Source organism: Mauremys reevesii, linkage group 24, assembly GCF_016161935.1.
Source record: "Mauremys reevesii isolate NIE-2019 linkage group 24, ASM1616193v1, whole genome shotgun sequence".
Classification (NCBI taxonomy): domain Eukaryota; kingdom Metazoa; phylum Chordata; order Testudines; family Geoemydidae; genus Mauremys; species Mauremys reevesii.
Window position 1 is genome coordinate 16,088,210 of NC_052646.1, and position 26,850 is coordinate 16,115,059.

General features: G+C 59.5%; 2 protein-coding genes across 5 annotated transcripts in view; one reads left to right on the forward strand and one right to left on the reverse strand.

Moving 5' to 3' along the window:
* Positions 1–4,357, forward strand: part of LOC120390553 (sialoadhesin-like) — a 37,887-nt gene extending 33,530 nt beyond the window's left edge. The window contains exons 3-6 of the mRNA XM_039513284.1: positions 1,047–1,403; positions 2,535–2,798; positions 3,222–3,503; positions 4,179–4,357. Of these exons, the coding sequence (XP_039369218.1) occupies positions 1,047–1,403; positions 2,535–2,798; positions 3,222–3,503; positions 4,179–4,357 (1,082 nt within the window). The remainder of the gene's footprint in view (positions 1–1,046; positions 1,404–2,534; positions 2,799–3,221; positions 3,504–4,178) is intronic.
* Positions 4,358–13,172: 8,815 nt separating this feature from the next.
* LOC120390291 (myelin-associated glycoprotein-like) overlaps positions 13,173–26,850 on the reverse strand; it is a 36,725-nt gene continuing 23,047 nt past the window's right edge. For 3 of the 4 annotated variants that reach the window (XM_039512832.1, XM_039512834.1, XM_039512831.1), the window contains 8 exons: positions 24,603–24,971; positions 23,320–23,616; positions 22,786–23,043; positions 22,136–22,396; positions 21,343–21,630; positions 20,419–20,515; positions 18,978–19,077; positions 13,173–16,444 (listed from right to left, as the gene is read on the reverse strand). In XM_039512832.1, the coding sequence (XP_039368766.1) occupies positions 16,280–16,444; positions 18,978–19,077; positions 20,419–20,515; positions 21,343–21,630; positions 22,136–22,396; positions 22,786–23,043; positions 23,320–23,616; positions 24,603–24,971 (1,835 nt within the window). In that variant the 3' untranslated portion in view covers positions 13,173–16,279. Of the gene's footprint in view, positions 16,445–17,492; positions 17,533–18,977; positions 19,078–20,418; positions 20,516–21,342; positions 21,631–22,135; positions 22,397–22,785; positions 23,044–23,319; positions 23,617–24,602; positions 24,972–26,850 lie in introns of all 4 variants that reach the window. The other variant, XM_039512835.1, reaches the window with a different exon arrangement.

Below are 26,850 nucleotides of genomic sequence, written 5' to 3' on the forward strand. Positions count from 1 at the left end.
TGCTGGTTTCACCCGGTGGAGAACACGCCTGGTTCTCAGGGCAGAGTCAGCCTGGTCTAGCCCCGGCCACCCTGGGCTGAGCAGCGAGGGCCTCAGCCGCTCTCGGCCCCCGGGCTGCCGTTTGCCCTGTGCCACGTCCTGCCTCCAGGCTTCTCGCTGCCCTGGCGAGTCGGGGCATCTGCTGGGCCAGCCTGGAGAGCTCTGCTCCCTGCCCTGCCCGTCCGCCCAGCTCCGGCCTGGCTGGTCCCTGCCCGCGTCCGCACCCGGCTCCTTGTGCATGGGAAGCGCCTGACCTAGGGTTGCCAACCCTCCAGGATTGCCCTGGATTGTCCAGGAATTAAAGATTAATCTGTAATTAGAGATTGTCATGTGATGAAACCTCCAGGAATTTGTACAACCAAACTTGGCAACCCTAACCTGACCCCTTGCCAGTGGGGTTCCTCCTCTTGTCAGGGCCTCTGCTCCAGGGTCAAACACCCAGCTGTGGGGAGGATGAACTGAGAGGGGATATGGGGTGCACTGAGGGGCGATATGGGGGGCTGAATTGAGGGGGTGGGGAGGTGAACTGAGGGGGCTGGACTGAAGGGGTGGCCAGGGGAGGTGAACTGAGCAGGGATTTAGGGGGACTGAACTGAGGGGGGGTGAACTAATGGGAAGCAGAGGATGGACTAGACTGAGGGTGGCTGGGCAGATGCAAGGGAGGGGGTTGCCCTGGACTGATGGGAGAACTTGGGGGTCCTGGAGTGATTCAGGGACTGGGGTGATTAATTGCTGGGCAGGTGATGGGCTGATGTTGGGGAGGGGGCTCTCCAAACTCCCCTTCCCCAATTCACAGGAGAGCCCTCGCCGGGCTCATTTGTCACCCCCAGACCAGGAGAGCCCCACAACACAACATCCCCCATTGTGTTTTAAAGCCCCTGGTTTGGGGGCTGAGCTGATGCTGGCCTCTCCCGGCGGGATCTGTGCGGCAGCCCAGCCTGCGGGGCGGGTTCCCCAACTCGCTGGGGCTGGGCGCCGGTCTGATCCCCGATTCCTGTCCCCAGCAGGTGCCTACGCCCAGGACTGGGGTGTGACACTCGCACCAGGGCCCATTGAAAGATGGGCAGGCTCCTGCGTGACCATCCCCTGCTCCTTCACCTACCCCGCAGGGTGGATGGTCAGGGCTGTGAGCTGGATACGGGACGGGGATCAAACCGTGTATCACTCGGACGAGGCTCGTGTCCACGCTGACTTCAAGGGGCGCGTCCGCTACCTGGGGGACCTGCAGCACAACTGCTCCCTGCGGGTGGCGGGGCTGCGCCCCAGCGATCAGGGCACCTACCGCTTCCGGTTCGAAGTAGTGGGCAATGGCAGCAGCCATAACGCATGGACGGGCAAGACAGGACAGCGGCTCAGTGTCTCCGGTAACCAACTTCTGTCCAGCAGCCCCGGGTCTCTCTCTCTCACACACACACACACTTTCTGCCTTGCTCTGAAATCCAAGTGGTTAGAGCTGGGAGCCAGGACTCCTGGGTTCTCTCCCCAGCTCTAGGGGAAGGTGGGTGTAGTGGTTAGAGCAGGGGGGACTTGTGGGTCAGACTCCTGGGCTGTGTTGTCAGACCCATGTCCCCGTCACTCTGTCTAACCCTTGGCCTGTGCTGAAGAGCCGCTGAGACTGACCCTGCAGCCAGCGTAATGCAGCAGGCGTGAGGGGCTCTCGGGGGGAGCCCGATAGTGGGACTGGGACCCTGCAGGACCCCCCGGCAGAATCGCGGGAGCGGGTAAAATGTGCTGTGTTGGAGGCGGGTTCGGGTGGGCAAAAAAACTGGCTGCGGGAGTTGGCGGGAAAACACTAAATCTCACAAATGTACCAAGAGTCGCCTAGTGGGGAAATTGCTAAATATTATGTTTGAGCTTCTCTTTCCTCTCCATGTTTCTCTCCCTCGCTCCAAACCTGGGGAAATGCACCGGCCCAAGGCAGGTCAGAGACACGTTCTGTGATAACAGGAGTTACAGTGTGTTTGTACCTGGCTCAAGCAAGATTTGTTTTATTCTTTTAGTGGTAAAAACTGGGTCTGAATTCCGTTGGTATCGATCATATCTTCACCCACCGGTTTCTGTCTGTCGGTCGGTTGGTTTTTAGCAGCGTGGGGGAATCTGTCTCTCTTGCAGGATTTGTGGGATCGAAGATTTTTGTGGCTGGGAGGAGGATGAAAATGCAAAAACCAAAGCCGGGCACTTGAATAACAGGAACGGGACAGAATTAAAAACAGTCCCGCTTAGGGCTCTGGTCTGAGGCCCGATGTGTGGTGCCCCCCACTGGCGGCTGCCCCCCTCCAGGCAGACCCAGCGCTCCCCGTGTCTCAGGCCAACTTTTGCTGCTCTCCCCCATTGCCACGAGCCCCCATTGCCCCGGGCAGCCGAGCTCCCAGGCTGGGCCGCGCCCGCCCCCTGGGGGCTGCTCCCCGCTCTGCAGCCAGGCCACGGCCCCTGGGAGGTGCCAGCCCCAGGGCCCAGCAGGGTTCAATGGCTCCTCACCCCTCCTCCCCTCACAGACGATCGGTGCCAGCCCTCCCTGGGGCGCCGACTGGAACCGGGAACCTCCCTCAACTGCTCCGTGGGGGCCACCTGTCCCCATCGCCCCTCCTGGTACGACCGAGATGGCGCGCGGCGGAGCCCAGAGCAAACCCCGGGCAGGGCTGGGGCGACCGAGCTGCAAATATCCCCGTCCCAGCTGGACCCCGGCGCGGCGCTGAGATGCCAGGTGGATGGATACAGGGATGAGTGTGACTCTGCCCAATCCCAGCCCCTGGGGACAGGTGAGCTCTGCTGCTAGACATGGCATGGGTAGAGCAGGGGGGCTGGAAGCCAGGACGCCTGGGTTCTATCCCTGACACAGGGAGGGGAGAAGAGGGAGGACTTGTGGCTAGAGCTTGGGAGCAGGGAGTCAGGATTCTTGGCTTGTATCCCCATTTTGGGGAGGGGGGCGGTCTAGTGGGTTAAGGTTGGGGAAACTCAGTGTCAGGACTCCTGGGTTCTTTCCCCAGCTCTGGGAGGGGAGTGGATCTATCGGTGAGAGCAGGGGGTGCTGAGAATCAGGACTCCTGGGTTACATTCCCTCAAAAACTGTCATCTGGCTCTAGCAAATATTCCTGCCCTGTGGGACTGGACGGGGAGGGACCTGCCCCTTCGCTCAGTCCCGGGGCCTCTCTGACAAACTCTCACCTGACTCTCACCCTCAGTCGCCCCCAACGTGTCCAGGGTTGAGGTTTCGTGGCCGGCAGGGAAGGCAGCGCTGAGGGAAGGCGACAATTTTACCCTGCGCTGCCAGGCTGCTGCCCTGCAGCCCGTCGCCAGGTACGTCTGGTCCCGCGGGGACGTGTGGCTGCCAGAAGCCGGGCAGGATTTACGTGTTGACAAGGCAGCCGTCTCTGACGGAGGGAGCTACGCGTGCGGGGTCTGGGTCTCTGGCCCCGGCTGGGGGTATCTGAGCCTCTCTGCGAGGGAATCGATCCAAGTTCAGCGTAAGTGTCGAAGGCTGGAGGGAGCCTCCTCCCTCGCAGCCCCCGATACGCCCCACATGGCCTCCTGGAGCAGCCCCACGTGCCCCCCATCATCTCCCTGCTTCACCCCCCCTGCTTCACCCCACCCACCTCATGAGCCCCAGACTCACATTCCACCCCTGCCTCCTAATAACCGGGTTTGGTCAATCCCTGTGCTGCTCCTCTAGGCTGCCCCCACCCTCCTCTGCATCACTCCCATGGCTGGGCCCAGCAGCGACACATTCAGTTCGTGTCCCCCCCACACCTGCCCTGGGCCCCCAGCCCCCTCCGGGACACTGCCCATCCCCCCATCTGCCCCGGGGCCCCATTCCACACTGAGCTGGGCCCTGTCCCCTCCCACCTTCCTAGGTGTCCAGCCGCCTCTGTGCCAGGCCCTGCCCCTCCCTCTGCCTTGTGTCCCCAGATCCCTCTGGGACAGTCTCTGCCCCCCTACCTGCCCCAGACCCCCAGCTTGCTCTGGGCCAGACCCATTCCCCCCCAATTGCCTTATCCCCATGCCACCCTGCCTGTTCTCACCCCCAGGAGCCACATGGACCAGGCCCTGCCCCTCACCCCCTGCCCTGGATCCCTTCCCCCCTCTGGGCCAGGTCCCCCCCACTCTCCGTTCACTCTCCATGTCTCCGTCTCGCCCCCCAGACGCCCCCACAGGTGTCCGTGTTATGGCAGCACCGGGCACCAGCCTGCAGGAAGGGGAATCGGTGACACTAACGTGCAGTTACACCAGCAGCCTCCCCGCCCCCGACTCCTACGCCTGGTACCGGGGCGGCCGGCAGCTGGGGGGATCCCAGCGGGAAATGGGGTTTGTGACGCAGTAGGGAGCGGGGTGGATTGACCTGGGAATGTGTCTAGTTTTACTGGGACTGTCTGCATGGGGGATGGGTGCAGGGCCCTGACTTCCCCCCACGCTGTGACACCATGGCCAGGCATTTCTTTGTGATGGCCGCATAGTTTTGCTCCCAGGGTAGGAACTTTTTGCTCAGGTACACAATGGGGTGTTTCTTCCCCTTTTTATTATCCTGCATTAGCATCGCCCCCAGCCCTGTGTCTGAGGCATCAGCGAACACCATCAAGGGCTTGTTAAAGTCTGGGTTTGCCAGAGCTGGGCCACTGACCAGAGCTTTCTTCAGTGCCCGGAGAGCCCTCTGGCACTGCTTGGTCCAGACCACCTTGTCTGGCTTCCCCTTCTTGCATAGCTCAATGATGGGGGTGGCTATGGAGTTAAAGTGGGGCACACAGCTTCGATAGTACTCCCCGCCATCTCGATAAAGGCCTGGACCTGCTTTTTGGTTTGTGGAGCGGGTCAGTCTCTGATCACCTCCACCTTAGCTGGTTCCGGCTTTAGGCAGCCGCTCCCCACCCGATGGCCCAGGTCAGATACTTCAGCCATCTCCACCTTGCACTTCTCAGCCTTTACGGTCAGCCCAGCCTCCTGGAGTCTGTCCAGCGCTTGTCTAACCTGGGACACGTGACCCTCCCAGGGCTGGCTACAGACACAGATGTCATCAATATACGCCACGGCAAAACTCTCCATCCCCCGCAGTAGCTGATCCACCAGGCGCTGGAAGGTGGCCGGCGCTCCCTTCAGGCCAAAAGGCAGGGCCAGGAACTCATAGAGCCCCAGAGGGGTGATGAAGGCCGATTTCAGCCTGACATCTGCATCCAGCGGCACTTGCCAGTAGCCCTTGGTAAGATCCATGGTGGTGAGCTACCGAGCGCCTCCCAGCTTGTCTAGGAGCTCGTCAGGCCTGGGCATGGGGTAGGCATCAGATACAGTGATGGCATTGAGCTTTCAATAGTCCACACAGAACCGGATCGACCCGTCCTTCTTGGGGACCAGCACCACTGGTGAGGCCCAAGGGCTGGATCACCCCCAAAGCCAGTATGCCCCTGATCTCTTTTTTTAGGTCCTGCACAGTTTTTCCTGTGACTCGGAATGGGGAGCATCTTACCGGCGGGTGCAATCCAGTCTCCACCCGGTGGATAGTCAGATTAGTGTGTCCAGGCTGGTTGGAAAACAGCTGTCGGTACAGATGCAGCACCCCTCTGATCTCAGCTTGCTGGGCAGGGGTTAGTCGATCAGAGAGGGGAATTGTTTCCGGGGGGGGAGACAGCTCTTGTTTCAGGGAATAGATTTACTAAAGGGTCATCTCCCTGCTCCTCCCAATGTCCACACACGGCCAACACCACATTCCCCCTGTCATAATATGGCTTCATCATATTGACATGGTACGCCCAGCAGTGGTGTGCCCGGTTAGACAGCTCCACCACATAATTTACCTTCTTTAGTTGCTTGACAACCTTGAAAGGCCCTTCCCAGGAGGCCTGTAGTTTGTTTTTCCTCACAGGGATGAGAACCATCACCTGATTCCTGGTGGCGTAGGTGCGGGCCCGCGCCGTGCGGTCATACCAGACCTTTTGCTTCCTCTGGGATCTGGCCAGATTTTTCCTGGCCAGGCCCATGAGCTCGGCAAGTCTTTCCCGGAAGGTCAGGACATACTTCACCACTGACTTTTCATTGGGAGTGGTCTTCCCCTCCCATTCATCTCTCATCAGGTCTAGGGGTCCCCTTACCCTTCTGCCGTATAACAGGTCGAAAGGCGAAAACCCGGTAGACTTCTGGGTACTTCCCTGTATGCGAACAGCAGGTGAGGTAAGTACTTGTTCCAATCCTGTGGGTGCTGGTTCATAAATCTTTTTAGCATCATCTTTAGTGTCCCATTGAACCTCTCCACCAGCCCGTTGGACTGGGGGTGGTACACTGAGGCCCAGTTATGCCGGATCCCACATTTCTCCCACAAGCACCGGAGCAGGGCTCACATGAAGCTGGACCCTTGGTCTGTCAAGACTGTCTTGGGGAACCCCACTGGGCTGAAAATGATTAGCAGTGCATCTGCCACGGTGTCTGCTTTAGTGGACGATAAGGGCACTGCCTTGGGGTAGCGGGTGGTGAAATTTCTTACCCGACCGCGTTGTTTTGCTGAGAGGTCCCACTATGTTCATAGCCACCTTCTGGAAAGGCTCCTTTCTGATGGGCAAGGGTTTCAAAGCCGCTTTCCCTTGTCCCGGGCCTTCCCCACCCTCTGACAGGGGTCACAGGATCGGCAATACCGTTGGACAGTAGTAAAGACCCCAGGCCAGTAAAAGTTCTGTAGCAGCCTTTGCCTGGTGCACTGGATCCCCTGGTGCCCTGCAAGAGGGATGTCATGGGCCCGGCACAGCAGCTGGCAGCGAGACTTCTGAGGTACCACCAGCTGCCCCCGATCCCCCATGACTCCATCTCCCCTGGGGGAGCCCACTCTCAGTATAGGAACCCCTTTCTGCACAGGAACCTCTCCTTGTAACCTCTTCCCATCGTACCACACTGAGATTGGCCAGGTCCCTTAGCTTCCGCAAGGAGGGATTTTTCTGCAACTCGGCCTGGAACTCAGCGGCTGGAGAAGGGATGGGGACCGGCTCCCTCTCGCTGGCTGGGTCGGAAGCTGCAGCCCCTCTGAGCCTTGTTCCTGGGCACTTCCTCCCCACCAGGGTAGGGTTCTGTGCATCCGGTGTGATATCCTTCCCAAGAACAGGGCGTCGTGCCCCTTGCTGGCTCTGGCTATGGGTCACGACTAGGGCGTTCTGCAGGTTGCTTGGCCAGTTCTCTAGGTTCCCCCCCGCCATTAACACCTTGGTGGGCAAATGGTGGTGCACCCCCGTGTCCTTGAGGCCCTTCTTGGCCCCCTGTTTCAGTTGTACCCTCACCACGGGCACCTTGAATGGGTGCCATGTCCCACCCACCCCCGTCAGGGTCAGGTAGGTGTTGGGCATCACCCGATCTGGAGCTAACTCCTCAGGCCGGGCCAGCATCACCTCAGCGCCTGTGTCCCAGGATCCATTGACCTTCCTCCCATCCACCTTCAGGGGAACAAGGCACTTGCTCCGCAGGGACAGCCCCGCACCCACCCTGTAAACTGAGAACCTTGTGTCTGGAGCATCCAGACCCCCAGAGAAGCTGGTTGGTTGGTCCTGACGCCGGATGTTCCCCTTGGGAGGGGGTTCTCCAGGGTTCCCCTTTGGGAGGTCCCAGGGTGACTTTGTCTTTGCATCATGGTGGATCTGTTCCTTTGGGACTTCTCCCTGCCACCCCCTCACCGGCTGTTCACAGACTCGTCAGCCAGCCGCCCTGCGCGTTGCAGGTCCTCTGGCTTTTTGCCCACCAACCACAGCTTCAGGTTGGATGGACACTGTTCATACAATTGCTCCAGTACCATTAGGTTAAGCACGTCCTCCCTAGCTGGGGCCCCATCTGCCCACGTGTGGGCGTATCCCTGCATCCGGAGGGCCAGTTCTAGATATGTGACCTCAGGGGTTTTACCCTCACTCCGGTACATCTCGGGAGTCAGCCCAAACTCGCGGAGCAGGGCCTTTTTCAACAGTTCATAGTTCCCTGCCTGCGCCCCTTTCATTCGGCTGTACATCGCCACGGCTTTGGGGTCCAGTAAGGGGGTGAGAAACTGGAGCCTCTCTGCTGGGTCAACCCTGTGCAGCTCGCAGGCCGTCTCACAGGCATTCAGGAAGTCATCTATGTCCTCCCCTTCCTTACGCCGGGCCAGGACGCACTTATCAAATCTCCATGCAGTCCTGGGTCCCCCTCACTCACCGCAGCCGGGGGGTCGCTGCTCCTCAGCTTGGCCAGCTCCAGCTCATGCTGTCTCTGTCGCTCTTTATGCTGCTTCCGTTTTTTTTCATTCTGTCTTTGTTTCTCCCGTTCTGCTCCCTCCTTCATCAGTTCCTGCTGCCTCAACTCCAGCTCTTTTAGCCTTATTTCCTTCTCCCATTTCAGCTGCCTTAGCTCCAGTTATGGGGAGCTCCACCGGGAGGATCCTCTGCTGGCCAGGGGGGTCACAGTGCCCTCGATATTCACTGGGCTCCTCCCAGCCCTTCCCCTAGGATAGGTAGGAGGGGTCTCGGGAAGCCCGCAGCAGCCAGCTGACCACTCCCAGCTGGAACAGACACCGGTGCCTGCGCTGCATCTGCCAGGCTGCTTCCCTCAGAGACAGAGATCGGTTCATTCGCGCGACCTTCCTCCTCCAGCTGGGCAATCAGCTGGTCTTTGGTGAGCCTCCCACTGCACAGCCCCCTCTGCCTGCACAGCGCCACCAGATCGCTCTTAAGGCACTTGCTGTACACCTGCTTGCTGGCCCCTCGCAGGCCTGGGTGCTCGCCGCTCCCCACGCTTTCCAGGGGGACCCCTTGTGTTCCAGCCCTTCTCAGGTCCCCACCTCTCAGGGGTTAAGCGTAGCTCCTCCGCCGCCCGCTCCTCGCTGAGTCTTCAGCACAGCACGCCTGGTCCCCGTCAATCCCCCTTCGTTTCACTGCTTCCCAGTCACTTACTGCAGGACGCGCCATCCATGGGGTGCAGTAGATCCCACCTCTGCCACCAGTTGTCATGGAGTGGGGGGAAGTCAGGGTCCTGCACCCCCCTCTTCCGGTGATTCACCGTGACTCTCAGCCAGCCAGTAAAACAGAAGGTTTATTAGACGACAGGACACAGTCCCAAGCAGGGCTTGTGGGTACAACCAGGGCCCCTCAGCCAGGTCCCTCTGGGGGGCAGGGAGCTTAGACCCCAACCCTGGGGTTTCCCTTCGTTTCCCCAGCCAGCTTCAAACTGAAACTCCCCTGCAGCCGTCTCCTGCCACCCTCCCCCCGGCTCCTCCTCCAGCCTTTGTCCAGTGTCCCGGGCAAAGGTGGCACCTGGCCCCATCCCCCTCCCGGCTCAGGTTACAGGCTCAGGTATCGTCCCTCAAATAAAGTCACCCCCTGCTCTCCCATCCCCCATGCAGACAGTCCCAGTAAAATTAGATGACAGTCCCATGCCCGTGCGGTGTTGCTGTGCGGCTGTTACCCAGCTGCCCTGCCCCAGATATGGCTGCATCTAAGCACCAAGTTACCCATCCCTCTGCAGTGGCAGCGTGCGGCTGTTTCGCAGCTGCCCCACCCCAGAGGTGGCTGCATCTTAGCACCACGTGTCATGCTCCATCCCCAGGCAGCCTCACTGTGTGGTTGTTACCCAGCTGCCATCCATCAGCAAAAGGGGTTCAAAAATCTGCTGCAGGGTTGATCCAATAACGCTCGTTTCTCCTTTCCAGTCCCCGGGACACCCACACACATCATAGAACTTACTGTTCCGCTTGTCCTGTTACTGATGGTGGGGCTGGTCGGCGTCACAGCTTGGAGGTATTTGTGCTTTGCAAACCGGAAATATCCACATCTCTGATCTCTGGCAATCCCCATCCCCTCCCCCTGGCCTTTGCTGGAGTTGCAGAGCCCATTCAGATGCATCAAAACCCAGCTGGGGGAGGTGATTGAATGGTGGTGGTTGGGTCCCACACAGATACCTGACACCCGCAAGGGGCCTGGGAAGGGCTGGGTGGCCTCCTGGTGAAACGGCTGGGCTGGTCGTCAGGAGAGCAGGGGTCGAGCCCAGGCAGGAGGTTCTATTTTGTGGGAGCCTTTGTCCTGTTCCTTCCCCCCTGAACCGAAGCAGATGATGTTTTGCCTCTGAGCTGTTGGTCTCCTTTATTTGCAGTAAGATGCGGCGCAAACGCCAGGGAATGAGCAGCAATGCGGTAAGTGCGTCTATGGGGCTGGGAGCCAGGACTCCTGGGTTCTATCCCCAGCTCTGCTGTTGACTCACTGCCTGACTTTAGATGAGCTCTGTCCCTCAGTTTCCCCCTCCATAAAACAGGATCATAAAATCCCCCCCACACACACCCATACCTGAGCAGGACAGAAGGTCTTTCCAATCCCCTGGGTAGTTTATCGGGGTTGGGGGGCTCTATGTACATTTCCCTTTGTTATTACACATCACCGAGCAGTCCCAGAGCAGTGGCTCGCGGCCTCACTTCTCCCTCCCTTGCAGCACCAGCCGGGCCCGGGGGAGACCCCGATGTCTGAACACATCTACGAGAACGCCCAGGACTATGGCATGGGGCAGCCAGCCCGCCTGGCCCCACCCGGGCCCCCCAGGTAACAGCAGGGCCTGGCTGGGAGCTACTGTGCAGGGGCTGGGTGTGGGGCGGTGCCCACGTGTTAGGAGAATGTCGCCAACAGGAGCTTAATATGCTTCCTGCTGGGGGGCGGGGGGGTGTGTGTGTGGTGCCCCCTGCTGGAGGGATGAGCCCTGTTCGGGGCGGGGGCTGGATCGTAGCCAGCACTGCCTCCCTGACCCACCCCACCCCCGTCCCCTGCTGGGACTGGGGCCAGAGCCGCGGTCGGGAGCTGGGGTCAAGGCTGGGGCAGGAGCTGCGGCTGGGGCAGAGCGGGGCTGGCTGGGGCTCCCTCCCTGCCCCCCATGGGAGCTGGCCCTGCTGTGCTGCCCCGAGAGTTCCCCCAGGCCCTCCCAGGGTGCTGCACCCCACAGTTTGGGGACCACTGCTCTACAAGGGAAAGGCCCTGTGCCCCCTTCCCTGTCCTGCCCTCGAGCCAGCCAGTCCCCTGCTCTGGGGCTGGATTGGAGCCAGTGCCCCCTAGTGGGGAAAGGCCCCATTCCCCAAATCCACGACTCATGTCTGGTCTGGGGAGCTTTAGCCCAGGGGTCCCCCCAGCCACTGACCCACAGGGGTTCTGCGCTGTCGACCGACGCAGCCTGTCCAATCCCCAGCCACGGCGCTGCAGCCGACCCAGCGCTAGCAACCAAATGCCTCGCGCCATCCCCACCCCCCTAACGTTCTCTCTTTCCGTGGCAGCGCAACCACCGAGCTGCGCCTGGGCTCTCTGGCCGGCACCGAGCAATCCCACATCTACAGCCAGCCGATGGACATGGGCAAAGTACCGCAGGTGAGCGACGCATTCCTCTGTATACACGGGGCCCAGGACTCCTGGGTTCTATCCCAGCTCTGCCCCCTGTGAGATCAGCTCCCAGGGGCAGCGAGATCAGGCTGGGCTGGGTGCTCTGGGTCAGGGGGAGCACAGCTGCTGGGCAGGGCAGGGGAGGAGGCATCGCCCAGCAGCTGGAGGGCACAGAGGTGGGCGGGAGGCTGAGTTACGGGGCTGGGGGGTGACATGCAGAGGAGAGCGCCCTGGAGGGAGGGCTCTGTATCGCCTGGGGCAGCGGGACAAGCTGTGGGCAGCTGGCGTTTGCAGAAATATTTCATCCACTGGCTGGGACAGGGAATGGGGCCTGGGGCCTTTCCCCTGTAGGGGGCGTCAGCTCTGATCCAACTGCTGGTGACTCAGTAGCAGCATTGCCTTGAGCTGATGAAGCTGCTCCATTAGACGGCAGGAGTAGCAGAGCTGTTATCCCCAGGGGGGAGCTAAAGGAGTTGCTCCATTAGCCAGCAGCGGTGGTAGGACTGTTATCCTCCCTGCGTATCTCCCACTACGGAGGTGATGCCCTTAGCCGATGTGTTTCTGTCGACATAAGGGGCCTCCAGAATGCCAGGCGCTGTGGTGATCATCAAGGCTAAAATTGTGGGGGTGGGGGTTGTTTTTAGGAGACAGTGTTGCCTAGTGGATAGACCACTGGCTTGAAACACAGGATACCTGGGTTCTCTTTCTGGCTCTTCCGCCTGCCTGCCGGGTGACCTTGGCTAAGTGACTTCCCTGCCTGGTGCCTCAGTTTCCCCAGCCATGCCTTGAGCTCTGCTGACGTCAAGTTCCCCATCAGAGCTGGGGGTTTTCATTATTATTCTTCACCCTAGGGTGACCCAGACGAGGTCCAGTACTCGGCCATCCAGCTGCAGCCTCCCACCCAGAGAGCAGCGCCTGCCGCCGACCTCACCTGCGACCTCACCTGCGAATACGCTGCTATTAAGTGCTAGCATCCAGTTGCGGCTCACCTGGCGCCTCCCCCCAAATTCAGGGCAGCCCCACGGCCTGGGCAACACACGAGGCTGGGCTGGGTGATCTCCCCGCCCCCGGCTGAGCTGAGAATCTGGGAATTAGGCTCCAAATTCAGAGGTTTGCTGGATCTGGATTCAGCGGTTGGGGGGTTTGCTCCAAATCAGGCCTGGAGGTGGCGCCTCGCAGGGCAGCACAAAAATAATCAGTTCCCAGATTCCTGGGGGGAGGTGAGAATCCGAGGAGCGAAGGATCTCAGGGTGCACAAGGTGCGGGATGGGGAGGAAGTCAGGGAATGGGGTCATGCTGAGATCTGGAGATCCATGGGGCGGCCGGCCTCATGTGGCTGGGGCTGGAGGTGGGGTTTGGTGTTTGGTTTTGTTCTGTGACGAGGTAACCGAGACTGAATTTTTTATATGAAGAACCACAGAGAGAGACAGACGCAGAACAGCCAATGGGCTGGTGGGGCCGGCGCTGTGGGAGACCCAGATTCAAGCCCTTGCTCTGTTTGATTCACACTGGGGCATCGGGGCCAGCCCTGACTGCCAGGGGAGAGCCCCCACTCTGCCCCTATGCAGCACAGCGCCTCCTACTGCTGCCCTGAGGCATCGGGGCCAGCCCTGCCCGGGAAGAGCACCTCCACCCTCCTTCCTGCAGCACAGCGCCCCCTAGTGCCGCTCTGGGGCATCAACTGCCAGGGGACAGAGCCCTTACTCTGCCCCCTGCAGCACAGCGCCCCCTAGTGCCATGTTGTGGCATTGGGAAGACCCCCCCAGAAAGGGAACACAACACTAGACCCCATGTGGATTTGTAAAATACATTTTATTTCCTTGGGAATACAAAGTCTGCTGGGTTAAAGTCATTAAACAGTTGGCACCTCACGGAACAACGATATACAACGAAATCGACATAGTCTTGGAATTAATCCAGCTCTCCTGATATGTCCGCGAGCCTAATTCTACCGGGGAGCAGGGCTGGCTAAGCCAGTGGCACAATTTTGTCCTGTAACACACATACACACGCGCACACACGCTACTAAAAAGTTACTGCGCTAATCCTGGCTTCAATTATTTTTTACATTCTTCCCTATTTACATAGAAGCCAAGAACGGGAATTGTCCACACGACTTAGTGTAAATCGACGGAGGCGGCGTCCTGGGTTAGGCAGCGGCTCTTTTACAAAGCTCTGGGAACACAAAGCCAAATATCGGGAGATGTAAATGAAAGTTGGTTTAATTTAATTGTTGGTTGGCTGGGGGGGGGCGGGATTCTGTGTTTTCAAACCAAAGAAGGCTCCAAATTGGAACAAAATGGCAAAAATTCCTGCAAAATGAAAATTTGCAGCGAAAAAAAATCTTTTTTGGGTCAATGGAAACTTTTTGTTTCCATTGAGCTTTTTTATTTGCGAGTTGACGTCGTTCTGGGCTGTGGAAACAGGAGTGTCGGACGTGCGACACGGGCGGGAATTGGCCTGCTCTGGGGAGGCCGAAGCTGGAGAACCATGTCCGGGTTGGGGCGCTGCCCGTTCGGTGGCCCGAATGGAGAGTCCAGGGCAGAGCCAGGAGTGCCGGAATGGGGGTGCCATGGGGCCATGGCCCCAGCGCTTTCTACCGGACATAAGGGTCAGCGCCGGGTGGGGGGGAGGGGAGAGAGGCGCGAGCGAGAGGTGGGGTCTTGAGTGGAAGAGGTGGTGTGGGAGCAGGGCCGTGGGGGAAGGGATGGGGTGGAGGTGGGGGCGGGGAGAAGGAGAGAAGGGGCAGGACCTCAGGAAGGGGGGGGCATGGTTCAGGCACTGGTGGCCCCCCCACTTTTAGACAGCTTCCGCCGCTCCTGGGGAGAGCAGCAGAAGGGGTCAAAGGGTTAGAAAACTTGACCATTGAGGAAAGATGAAAAGAACTGGGCCTGTTTAGTCTAGAGACGAGGAGGCTGAGAGCGAACCTGAGAACAGTCTTCACACATGTCCTGGGCAGGGGAGATTGTGGTCAGGTATTAGGAGAAACTTCCTAACTCTCCGGGGAGTCCCAGGGAGGTTGTGGGATCCCGTCCGTGGAGGGGTTTAAGACCAGGTTTGAGAAACGCCTGACGGGGATGGTCTGGGGTTACCTGGTTCTGCGTCAGCACGGGCGGCTGGCTGCCTCGCGAGGCCCCTGGATCCTTCCCACCCAGCCCTCATGTCAACGTCATGCACGTGGTTCCTTTGCCTGCCAGAGCTCTGCGAAGGGGCCTTATTGTTATCATACCAGGGCCGTGTTTTATTTAACATCTAATCACGTCACATCCAGCTAATCAATAAATAGAGCCTAGATCCAGGTGCCTGGAAGGGTTAACAAGCTTAGGGGGCGGTTTCTGGGCAGAAGGAAGCGCTGGTTAGAGAGCTTTGACCTTGTTAGTTGGGGCTTTTTATTTATTTCGTTTTCTATCATCAGGCAAATATCTGTACAAAAATGGCACCAAAAATAAATGACGATTTGTTATAAATCCCCCCCCCCCCCCGATGGCTGGTGCCAGTGGAGCATAGAATTCCAGGGGGTCGGACCCAGACCATGAGCACCTGTTTATCCCAGTGGGAAACACAGATTACAGCTGTGGGGGTTTTCGGGCTCCCGATTTACATCTGAGCCACCCAGAGATTTTCCCCCCAGAATAACTGTCAATTAGACGTGTGATTTTCTACTGATCTAGTTATACCAGTAGGACAGGGCTGATCTGCCTACACCAGTACAGCCGTGGGGGCCGTTATCCCGGTAGGACGGGGCTGATCTGCCTACACCAGGACAGCTGTGGGGGCCGTTATCCTGGTAGGACAGGGCTGATCTGCCTACACCAGTACAGCCGTGGGGGCCGTTATCCCGGTAGGACGGGGCTGATCTGCCTACACCAGTACGGCCGTGGGGGCCGTTATCCCGGTAGGACGGGGCTGATCTGCCTACACCAGTACAGCCGTGGGGGCCGTTATCCCGGTAGGACGGGGCTGATCTGCCTACACCAGTACAGCCGTGGGGGCCGTTATCCCGGTAGGACGGGGCTGATCTGCCTACACCAGTACAGCCGTGGGGGCCATTATCCCGGTAGGACGGGGCTTATCCCAGTATAGTTATTCCCCTTCCTGGCTGGGGATGGCGGTGCTGGTCTAAGTAGCTTTGTACCATAGACACGTCTTTACGCAGCAGGAGACGGATGTTGTTCCCTCGGCACGTGCAAAGACAGCCTGGGGGAATTAGAACAAGGACTGGATGGGTTGAGGGAGGATCTCGGCAGGTACTTGCGTGGCTCCTACAGAGACAGCTCAGCGGGGTCATTAACGGTTCAACGGGGCTTTGGTTGAGTCTCCCAATCGGTTCCAAATTTAGCCTCTCAAAAGCCCGGGGTGGGAGGGAATTATGAGCCACATTGTGCACAGGGGAAATTAAGAGACTGTGGGGAAACTGAGGCACACAGCGAGGTTAGGACATACCTCAAGGTAGCACAAAATCTGTAGCGCAGGTGGGATTTAAACCGCAGGTCTCCTGGGTCCCAGTGCAGGGCCAGACCCACATAACCAGCCATAGGGCTGTCAAAGAAGGGGCATCAGGATATGAGGCACTGCCCAGACACACAGCAAGAGATAGTCCCTGCCCCAGCTGAGATCACAGCCCCGTTGCACCAGGCGCTGCCCAGACACACAGCGAGAGACAGTCCCTGTCCCAGCTGTATTCAGTCGGAGGTCCTGATGGCAGTGGGTGGGGTTTCCATGGCAGGGGGCGTGTCCTGCCAGTAGTGGGCGGGGCAGGACCTGCACTCTGCATGGGGTTGATCCTGGTAGATGGGGTTTCCATGGCGGGGGCGTGCCTGGTGATTTGGGGGCACAGACAGGTCCTGATTCTGGCGGGGGTGGTTTCCGTGGCAGAGGGCGTGTCACTGGGGGGGGGCCTGGGGCGCTCACTTGACCCGGATCTCTGCGTACTCCGCCAGCTCCTCCGTCAGGGTGTAGCTGTCCTTGGTGGCCAGTTTGGTGAAGTCGATGTTGGCGTAGTCCACGTTCAGGTCCAGGGAGCCCTCGGGCTTGTTCAGGAGGCGTTTGTCGGAGACTGGGCGCCGCTCGTACTGCGGGGGAAGCAGAGCAGTGTCAGCCTGGGTACGATTGGTGTGTTCACCTGTGGGACTCCCTGCCACTGGATGTTACAAGGTTAACCTGTGGGATTCCTTGTCAATGGATATTATAGGATAAACCTGTGGGACTCCCTGCTGGTGAAAATTGTAGGCTTACCTGGGAGACTCCCTGAGCCTGGATATGATAGGCTTACCTGTGGGACTCCCTGACACTGGATATTAACCCACAGGAGTCCCTCCTACTGGGTATTATATGGTTAACTCACAGGACTCCCTCCCCCTGGATATTATGGAATTAACACATATGACTCCCTGACACTGGATATTATAGGATTAACTCATGGGACACCCTGCCACTGGGTTTTAGTGGGATTAACCACTGGGACTCCCTGCCACTGGATACTAGGGGCTCAACCTATTGGATTTGCTGCAGGAGGATACAATTGGGGTTGGCCGGTCCAATAATATCATAGTTTACCTAGGAAACTCACTGCCACTTGATCTCACTGGGATTAGCCTGTGGGACCTTATTGGCGTTAACCTGGGGAACTAATAGCTGCAGGATCCTTTCCAAAGGATGCATTCCTAACCAGAGCTCTCCTGGCAGGGGGTGCCAGGGGTGCAAGGATTGTCCCATGGGGGGGGGGGGTGTCTGTTAAGATTTTACGCCACAAAGAGACAAGACCAAGGAACGAGCAGAGGAGGAAGGGAAAACACCACAACACTGCAAGAGACCTTGCTGCCAGGACAAGGGGCTGCCAGTATGCCAGGAAGACCCCCATGCCCTGCCCCACAGCTGACCTGTGAGAGCTACCCAAGCAACAGGATAGAAACCAGAACCGGCGCCCAACATGAGCCCAACAGTCCCCGGCTCTCGGGCCAGATCGTAACCAGCGCCCCCTAGGGGAAAGGCCCTGTGTCCCATTCCCTGCCCAGCCAGTCCGCTGCATGACTGTGGGGTGCAGAGGGGGTCCCCGTGTCCGAGCCAAGGGGTGACGCACACTGGTGGGGGGGTGACACAGACTGGGGAATCCAGACTTACCCGGGGGTCAGTGGCTTTCCAGGGAGCAGATCTCCTTAGACTAGCGGAGAAGGAAGAGCTGTCACTGTGTACCTGGGGGGACGACCCCTTGCTGCTGCCCCACATGGAGGATGCCTGTGGGGAGCACCTCTGAAGCCAGAGCTTTTGGACTGGGTCTGGGATGCAAAGGGATGGAAGAATCCCTTCCCCCACCCCCATGCGCCAGCCTGGGGTGGGGTCATAGGAACATAAGAGCGGCCAGACTGGGTCAGACCAAAGGTCCATCTAGCCCAGTGTCCTGTCTGCCGACAGCGGGCAGTGCCAGGCGCCCCAGAGGGAATGAGCAGAACAGGGAATCATCAAGTGATCCAGCCCCTGTCGCCCATGCCCAGGTGCTGGCAAACAGAGGCTAGAGACACCTTCCCTGCCCAGCCATTAGTCGGGATTATCATTGAGAGACTGAACCTCCAGGAACGTAGCTAGTTCCCGAGAGGGGAAAGGCCCCCACGTCCCATTCCCCACCCCCTGAGCCAGCCAGTCCAGGCTAGATTTCCTCTCCACTTATGGACACTAAATAGTGCCTGACAACATAGAGGGATCAACTTTATCTAAACTATCCATCCCCATCCACCCCCTCCACTTATCCATCCCTCCATCCATCCACCCCTCCCTCCATCTATCCATCCCCATCCACACCCCTCCACTTATCCACCCATCCATCCACCCCTATACACACCCCTCCCTCCATCTATCCATCCCCATCCACACCCCTCCACTTATTCACCCCTCCATCCATCCCCATCTACACCTCTCCACTTCTCCACCCCTCCATCCATCCATCCACCCCTATACACCCCCCTCCCTCCCTCCCCACACCCTCCCCTCTATCACCCTCCATCCATCCATCCATCCCCATCTACACCTCTCCACTTATCCACCCCTATATCCACGCCCCCTCCATCTATCCATCCCTATACACACTCCTCCCTCCCTCCATCCATCCATCCCTATCCACCCCACTCCACTTATCCAGCCCTCCATCCCACTCCACTTATCCACCCCTATATCCACGCCCCCTCCAACTATCCATCCCTATACACGCCTCTCCTCCATCCATCCATCCATCCCATACACACTCCTCCCTCCTTCCCTCCATCCATTCCCATCCACCCCACTTCACTTATCCACCCCATATCCACCCCTCCCTCCCTCCCTCCATCCACCCATTGATCCCCATCACACCTCTCCACACCCCTCCATCCATCCATCCACCCCTATACACAGTCCTCCACTTATCCACCACTATACACACCCCTCCCTCCATCCACCCCATACACACACACCCCCTCCATCCACCCACTCATCCCCATACACACCTCTCCACTTATCCCCCTTATACACACCCCTCCCTCCCTCCATCCCCCCCACGCACACCCCTCCCTACCCACACACCCAGCACTCTCTGCACCTCCCTGCTCTCCCGCCATGCCAGTCCCATCATCCCACCTCGGATTTGTCCAGGGCCCCCGGGGGCCGGTACTCGCCGCTGTACGCCACAGGCGGGTGCTCCAGCTGCACGAAACTGGAGTTTTCATTCACGTTTTTCCTGGGGAGAGAGAGACGACACAGACACCCCTGTCACTGGGCGACCCCCACAGCGGGGGAGGGGGGATTCTCCGTCACTGGGTGACCCCCACAGCGGGGGAGGGGGGATTCTCCGTCACTGGGTGACCCCCACAGCGGGGGAGGGGGGATTCTCCGCCCCTGGGCGACCCCCACAGCGGGGGAGGGGGGATTCTCCGTCACGGGGGGACCCCCACAGCGGGGGAGGGGGGATTCTCCGTCACTGGGTGACCCCCACAGCGGGGGATGGGGGGATTCTCCGTCACTGGGCGACCCCCACAGCGGGGGAGGGGGATTCTCCGTCACTGGGCGACCCCCACAGCGGGGGAGGGGGGATTCTCCGTCACTGGGTGACCCCCACAGCGGGGGATGGGGGGATTCTCCGTCACTGGGCGACCCCCACAGCGGGGAAGGGGGGATTCTCTGTCGTTGGGCAACCTCCACAGTGTGGGGGAGGGGAATTCTCTGTCACTGGGCGACCCCCACAGCGGGGGGCAATTCTCTGTCGCTGGGCGACCTCAAACCCCGCTCCCCCTTATGACATTACATATCTCATCCCTCAATTAACAATCTGCATCAGGTAACTGCATCTGCATTAACGACATAATTTAACAATGATCCTAATAACCAAAAGGTAGCAGTTTGCTCCTGATGTATCCGTAGCTGATAGTTGCTAATGAATTATCAATCATTAATTACCCACCAAACATCTTTGATTAGGATCAATTAATGGCTAATGCCCCTGACTGGTCAATAGGTGACTGCTAATTACCGAACACGGGTTAACATTGGTGCTTCATTAATTAGTCAGTAGAAATGCCATTTAACCAGCGATTGTGGGTTACCGATCTGGATATAAATGTTTATCCTTCTCCTCCAAAAACGCTCCTTAGTTTTAAGAGAAGAACCGTCATGTGTTAATTGTTATCCTGCCTTTATTTAGAGGGACCAAAAATGGAGTCCTCTCTCTGCCAAAATCGCCCTGTCTAAAATAAACGGCGAAACCACGTTTAAAACGACTGTGGCAACTGACACTTATTTCGGTGGGTGGCCGTTTGCCGGCCGCCCCGGGAAAAGCGCCGCCTCGTTTGAGAACCCAACTGGATCGGAAGATCCGCCTGGTGATGGCAGTTAGGTCTGGGGTTGGTCCAGGAAGGATTTCAGAACAGCTGCTCTCCCTTTAAGGGCAGTTCTGCCTCGTACTGGCAAGAGGACGGGCTGCGATCCCGTCTGGCTCCGGCCTGGATTCTGGCCCCGGCATCACCCCGCTCCCGGGACACCCCGTTCGTTAGTACAGCTGAGCCCCAGGGGGCTCCGCACTTACTTTTTCCGCGTCTGACTCACGTAACACACGGCGGCAATGAGAATCACAAAGGCCACCACGGCGCCCACCGGCCCCACCTTCGCCCACATCAGATTGTCTGAAAGCAGCATGCGGGCTGGGGTTAGTCCCGGCCTCTCCCAGCAGGGGGTGCTGTGGGGAGCGGTGGGGGGGAGGGGTGCTGGCTGTGGGGGAGCTCCCAATTACCCCAGTCCCAGCCTCTCCCAGCAGGGGGCACTGTGAGAAGAGCTCCCAGTTAACCCAGCCCCTGCATCTCCCAGTGGGGGGCATTGTGGGGAGCCAGGGGGTGGAGGGTGCTGGCAGTGGGGGAGCTCCCAATTACCCCAGCCCTGGCCTCTCCCAGCAGGGGGTGCTGTGGAGAGAGCTCCCAGTTAACCCAGCCCCAGCCTCTCCCAGCAGGGGGTGCTGTGGGGAGTTGGGGGGGTGCTGGCTGTGGGCAGAGCTCCCAGTTACCCTAGACCCAGCCTCTCCCAGCAGGGGGCGCTGTGGGGAGTTGGGGGGGTGCTGGCTGTGGGCAGAGCTCCCAGTTACCCTAGACCCAGCCTCTCCCAGCAGGGGGTGCTGTGGGGAGTTGGGGGGGTGCTGGCTGTGGGCAGAGCTCCCAGTTACCCTAGACCCAGCCTCTCCCAGCAGGGGCTGCTGTACGAAGCGGGGCAGGAGCACTGGCCATGGGGGGAGCTCCTGACTACCCCAGCCCCGGCTGTTCCCAGCAGGGGGTGCTGTGGGAGCAAGGCAGGAGCACTGGCCTTGGGGTGGAGCTCTCAGCTACCCCAGCCCCGGCTGTTCCCAGCAGGAGGCGCTGTGGGGAGCGGGGCAGGAGCACTGGCCCTGGAGTGGAGCTCTCAGCTACCCCAGCTCGGTCCGCTCCCAGCAGGGGGCGCTGTACGGAGCAGGGCAGACACTCACTGGAGTGGTGGAACTGGAGCTGCTGGTTCTTGGTGCCGTACAGGTTGCGGGCGGAGCAGACGACGAAGAGCTGCGAGTCCAGCTCCCCGCGCAGCGTCAGGATGCTGGTGACCGTGTAGCCCGTCTTCTGGGAATAGACGAACTCCTGGTCAGTCTCGTTGACCGTCACGTTCCGGGTGGGCAGCTCGAAGGAGATCACGGGCTCCGGATTGGCCAGCACGGCGCAGACGCACTGCACCGTGTCCCGAGCCGCCGTGCACTTTGACTCCAAGAGGATTATGGGAGCGACTGCGGGGAGAGATGCAGCGTCAGCATCGTGGAGATGCAGCCAGCTCTGGGGTGGGGCAGCTGGGGAACAGCCACACATAATGCTGCACAGAAACAATTAGGCTGGTGCTGAAATGCAGCCAGCTCTGGGGCAGGGCACAGACACACATAACACTGCACAAGGATGGCCTGTGCCAGAGCTGCCTGAGATGCAGCCACCTCTGGGGCAGGGCAGCTGAGGAACAGCCACACTGCAACACCACACAGGGACAGCTCGCCGGGCCTGAGATGCAGCCAGCTATGGGGCAGGGAAGCTTGGGAACAGCCACACAATACTGCACGGGGATAGCCTGCACCAGAGCTACCTGAAATGCAGCCAGCTCTGGGGCGGGGCAGCTGGGGAACAGCCACACATAACGCTGCCCAGGGACAGCTCGTCTGGTGCTGAGATGCAGCCACCTCTGGGGGGTGCGGGAAGTGGGGGAAAAGCCCTGACGCCCTCTCCCACCCAGCATGGGTGACTCACACTCCACGGTGAGGTTGAAGGCGGAGCCGCGCTGGCCGTACTGGTTCTCCGCCACACACCAGTACTCCCCGTCGTCCTCGTGGGTCACGGCGGGGATCTCCAGCAGCAGCTCGCTCTCGTAGACCACCGTGGCCACGATCTGCTTCTCCTTGAAGATGGTGATGATGGGCTCAGGGTTGCTCTCCGTGGTGCACAGGATAGTCACTGACTCCCCCTCCACCGCCACCACCGAGGAGTTCACCGACGGCTTCCGCGGGGCGTCTGCAAGGGGAGGGCAGGGGTTCACTGACCCACAGACCCAGAACTATAATCACTAGGCCCCACTCCTCTGCCAGAGCCAGGATAGAACCCAGGAGTCCTGGCTCCCAGCTCCCTCCTATTCTAACCATTACACCCCACTCTCCTCCCAGAGCCAGGATAGAACCCAGGAGTCCCGGCTCCCAGGCCCGCCCCACTCTAACCACTACACCCCACTCTCCTCCCAGAGCCAGGATAGAACCCAGGAGTCCTGGCTCTCAGCCCCGCCCCACTCTAACCACTAGATCTCAGTCCCCTCCCAGAGCCGGGATAGAACCCAGGACTCCGGGCTCCCAGCCCCTCTCCTCTGCTCTGACCACTGGACCCCACTCCCCTCCCGCCCAGGCACTCACACATGACGGTGAGGGCCAGGGAGCGGTTCACCCGCCCGTACACGTTCTCGGCCACGCAGGTGTAGATCCCGTCCTGCGCGTGGGTGACGTTGTCCAGCTCCAGCGTCAGGTTGGTGGACGGCTCCTCCCGCAGCACGGCCTCCTCCTTGAACCACGCCAGCAAGGCCATGGGGTTGCTGTCCGCCACGCACACCAGCACCACGGGCGAGCCCTCCGTGACCTCCACGGACGAGTTCACCTGCAGGATCCGGGGCACGTCTGCGGTGGGGGAGGCAGAGCTGAGCCTTAGCCTGTGGGACTCCCTGCTGCTGGAGGTCAGCGGGGTTAATCCACGGGACTCCCTGCCACTGGGTGTTTGGGGGTCTAGGCCACACTACTGGGTATTAGTGGGGTTAATCCACGGGACTCCCTGCCACTGGGTGCCAGCAGGGTTAACCCGCAGGGCTCCTCTTGCACTAAGCACTAGCCCCCACTCCCCTCCCGGTGCCAGGGCCAGAACCCAGCAGGCTGAGGGGGGCGGTGCTGGCGACTCACACTTGACGTCCAGGCTGGCGAAGGCCTCGAAGAGGAAGGTGGTGTTGGGGTAGGTGACCTGGCAGCCCAGCTCGTGTCCGTCGTTCTCCCGCGAGGGCTGGAACTTCAGCAGGGACACCTGGCTCCAGGTGCCGCTCTCCTCCTCCAGCTGGCCGAAGACAGCCTGATCCTCCAGCGCCTCGTGGTTCAACCAGCTCACCACGGGCTTCATGGTGGGGCAGTTATCCGGCACCACGCACCGCAGCTCCGCCTCCGTCCCCACCACCACCACAGCCGGGGGCACAATGGTGGGTTTGTCTGGCGAGGGAAGAGGCTGGGTGAAGCCAGGGACTCGGGCTCCGACCCACTGGACCCCACCCCCCTCCTGGAGTCAGGGATAGAACCCAGGAGTCCTGGCTCCCAGTCCCCCCACCCCACCGGTTTAACCACTAGACCCCACTCCCCTCCTGGAGCTGGGGATAGAACCCAGGAGTCCTGGCTCCCAGTCCCCACCCCACCGCTTTAACCACTAGACCCCACTCCCCTCCTGGAGCTGGGGATAGAACCCAGGAGTCCTGGCTCCCAGTCCCCCCACCCCACCGCTTTAACCACTAGACCCCACTCCCCTCCTGGAGCTGGGGATAGAACCCAGGAGTCCTGGCTCCCAGTCCCCCCCACCCCACCGCTTTCACCACTAGACCCCACTCTCTTCCCAGAGCCATAGAGAGAACCCAGGAGTCCGGGCTCCCAGCCTCCCTCTCCTCTAACCACTAGTCCCCATTCCCCTCCCAGAGCCATAGAGAGAACCCAGGAGTCCGGGCTCCCAGCCTCCCTCTCCTCTAACCACTAGACCCCACTCCCCTCCCAGAGCCAAGGGTAGAACCCGGGAGACCTGGCTCCATGTCCCTCCACCCCAGCACTGTAACCACTAGACCCCACTCCCCTCCTGGAGCCAGGGATAGAACCCAGGAGTCCTTCTCCCAGTCCCCGCCTCCCTGGCTTTAACCATTAGACTCCACTCCCCTTCCAGAGATAAGAAGAGACCCAAATGCGCCCTGATACAGCAGTAGGGGGTGCTGAGCTCCATGGCACAGGGTGCATGATTCACTGGGGGGGGGCTCTCTCATCACTGTTAAGCCCCTAGAGAGACAAGAGCCCCGTGCCCCGTTTCCACCCCCCGCCCGAGCCAGCCAGTCCCGGGCCCTGAAGCTGGATGGCAGCCGGCGCCCCTAGAGGGAAAGGCCCCGTGTCTCAGTCCCCAATTCAGCCATCCAAGGAGCCTGGCCCCAGCGCCCCCCACTCACCGACGATCTCCAGGTTGCTGTGCTCCGAGTACGTGTACTGGTTGTAGCCGCCCAGGTCCCCGCGGAAGAAGTACTTCCCCGCCAGCTCGGGGCTGAGCCGGCTGAGCTGCAGGGTGCAGTTGCGGGCCTGGAGGTCGCCCAGCAGGCGGGAGCGGCCCTGGAAGCTCTCGTGAACGATGCTGGTGCGCGACTTGTACACCACGGGCGGGTAGTTCCGGGGGTAGGGGCTGTTGAAGTACCAGATGCCGTGCACGGTCGAGGGGCGCAGCTCGTCTGGGTAGTCGAAACGGCACGGGATGGCCACGCACGTGCCCTCGAAGGCCATAATGGTCTGCGGCATCCACGCGCTCCACGGCCCACCCAGGGTGCCTGGCGGGCAGACGGGAGCGACAGGTGCTGGGCGGTGGGGACAGGAACCCGCACACCCGTCTCCTTGCCCCCAACCTCTCCTGCCACAGTCCGGTCTCCTTCCCGTCGGTTTCCCCACTGCCCTCTTCTCTGCCCAGCTGCCAAACCTGCCAGTCCCTGCTTTGTTACCTGTCTGTCCAGCCCTCTCTGTCCAGCCCTCCCTCTCTAACCATCCATCCATTTCCATCCCTCTCTCCCTCTCTGCACCTATCCATCCATCCCTCCCTCTCTAACCATCCATCCATTTCCATCCCTATCCCTCTCTCTGCACCTATCCATCCATCCCTCCCTATCCATCCCTCCCTCTCTAACCATCCATCCATTTCCAGCCCTCTCTGCACCTATCCATCCATCCCTCCCTATCCATCCCTCCTTCTCTAACCATCCATCCATTTCCATCCCTCTCTCCCTCCCTGCACCTATCCATCCATCGCTTCCTATCCATCCCTCCCTCTCTAACCATCCATCCATTTCCTTCCATCCCTCCCTCCACCTATCCATCCATCCCTCCCTATCCATCCCTCCCTCTCTAACCATCCATCCATTTCCATCCCTCTCTCCCTCTCTGCACCTATCCATCCATCCCTCCCTATCCATCCCTCCCTCTCTAACCATCCATCCATTTCCATCCCTCTCTGCACCTATCCATCCATCCCTCCCTATCCATCCCTCCCTCTCTAACCATCCATCCATTTCCATCCCTCTCTGCACCTATCCATCCCTCCCTCCCTCTCTAACCATCCATCCATTTCCATCCATCCATCCCTCTCTGCACCTATCCATCCATCCCTCCATATCCATCCCTCCGTCTCTAACCATCCATCCATTTCCACCCATCCATCCCTCCCTGCACCTATCTATCCATCCATCCATCTCTCCCTCCACCTACCCAACCCTCCCTCCCTCTACCTATTCATCCATCCATTTCTATCCATCCCTCTCTATCCACCCATCCCTCCTCCACCTATCCATCCATCGCTCTGTATACACCATCCCTCTCTCCACATATCCATCCATCCCTTTCTATCTATCCATCCATCCATCCATCTCTATCCATCCATCTCTCCCTCCACCTATCCATCCCTCTCTCCACCTATCCCTCCATCCATCCCTTCCTCCACCTATGCATCCATCCCTTTCTATCCATCCATGATCCATCCATCTCTATCGATCCATCTGTCCCTCTCTCCACTTATCCATCCATTCCTCCCTCCTTCCCTCCCACAAAACATTTATCCACACATCCATCCAATAAACTGTTTCTCCACCCACCCATCCAACCATTTAGCCATCCATCCATCCATCCATCCACCCATCCAAACAATCCCCCATTTATCCATCCACCTACCACCCAATCATCTGAACAACCAACCATTTGTCCATTTAACCATCCACCCAGCCAACCTACCCTCTATCCAGCCATCCCTCCCCCCCTTCCAGCCATCCATCCCCCCCCCCCGATCCAATCATTCATTCATCTATCCCACCATCCAGCCATCCCTGCTTTCATCTCTCTCTAGTTATTTCTCAGACACTTGGCAGCGCTGTATCTAAGCACCACCCAAGCCACAGGTGCAATTCAACCTATATAAAATTACAGTTCTGACCCTCACGGCCTCCTCATTGACTCGTCCCAACGGATCCTGCTCCGGCGAGGACACCAAGCAAGGCTGCCTGTAGGGTCCCCCCAGCAGGATCCCCCGTCCTGTGAGTGCAGCCCAAACCTGAGGCCTTTGGGAACCCTCTTCCGGCAGAGCTAGTTCAGGGCTATTCCCGCGCTGGGAACATGAGACCTGAATGAACACGCACCTGACCCTGGAACTCCTTCTGTGCCTCAGTT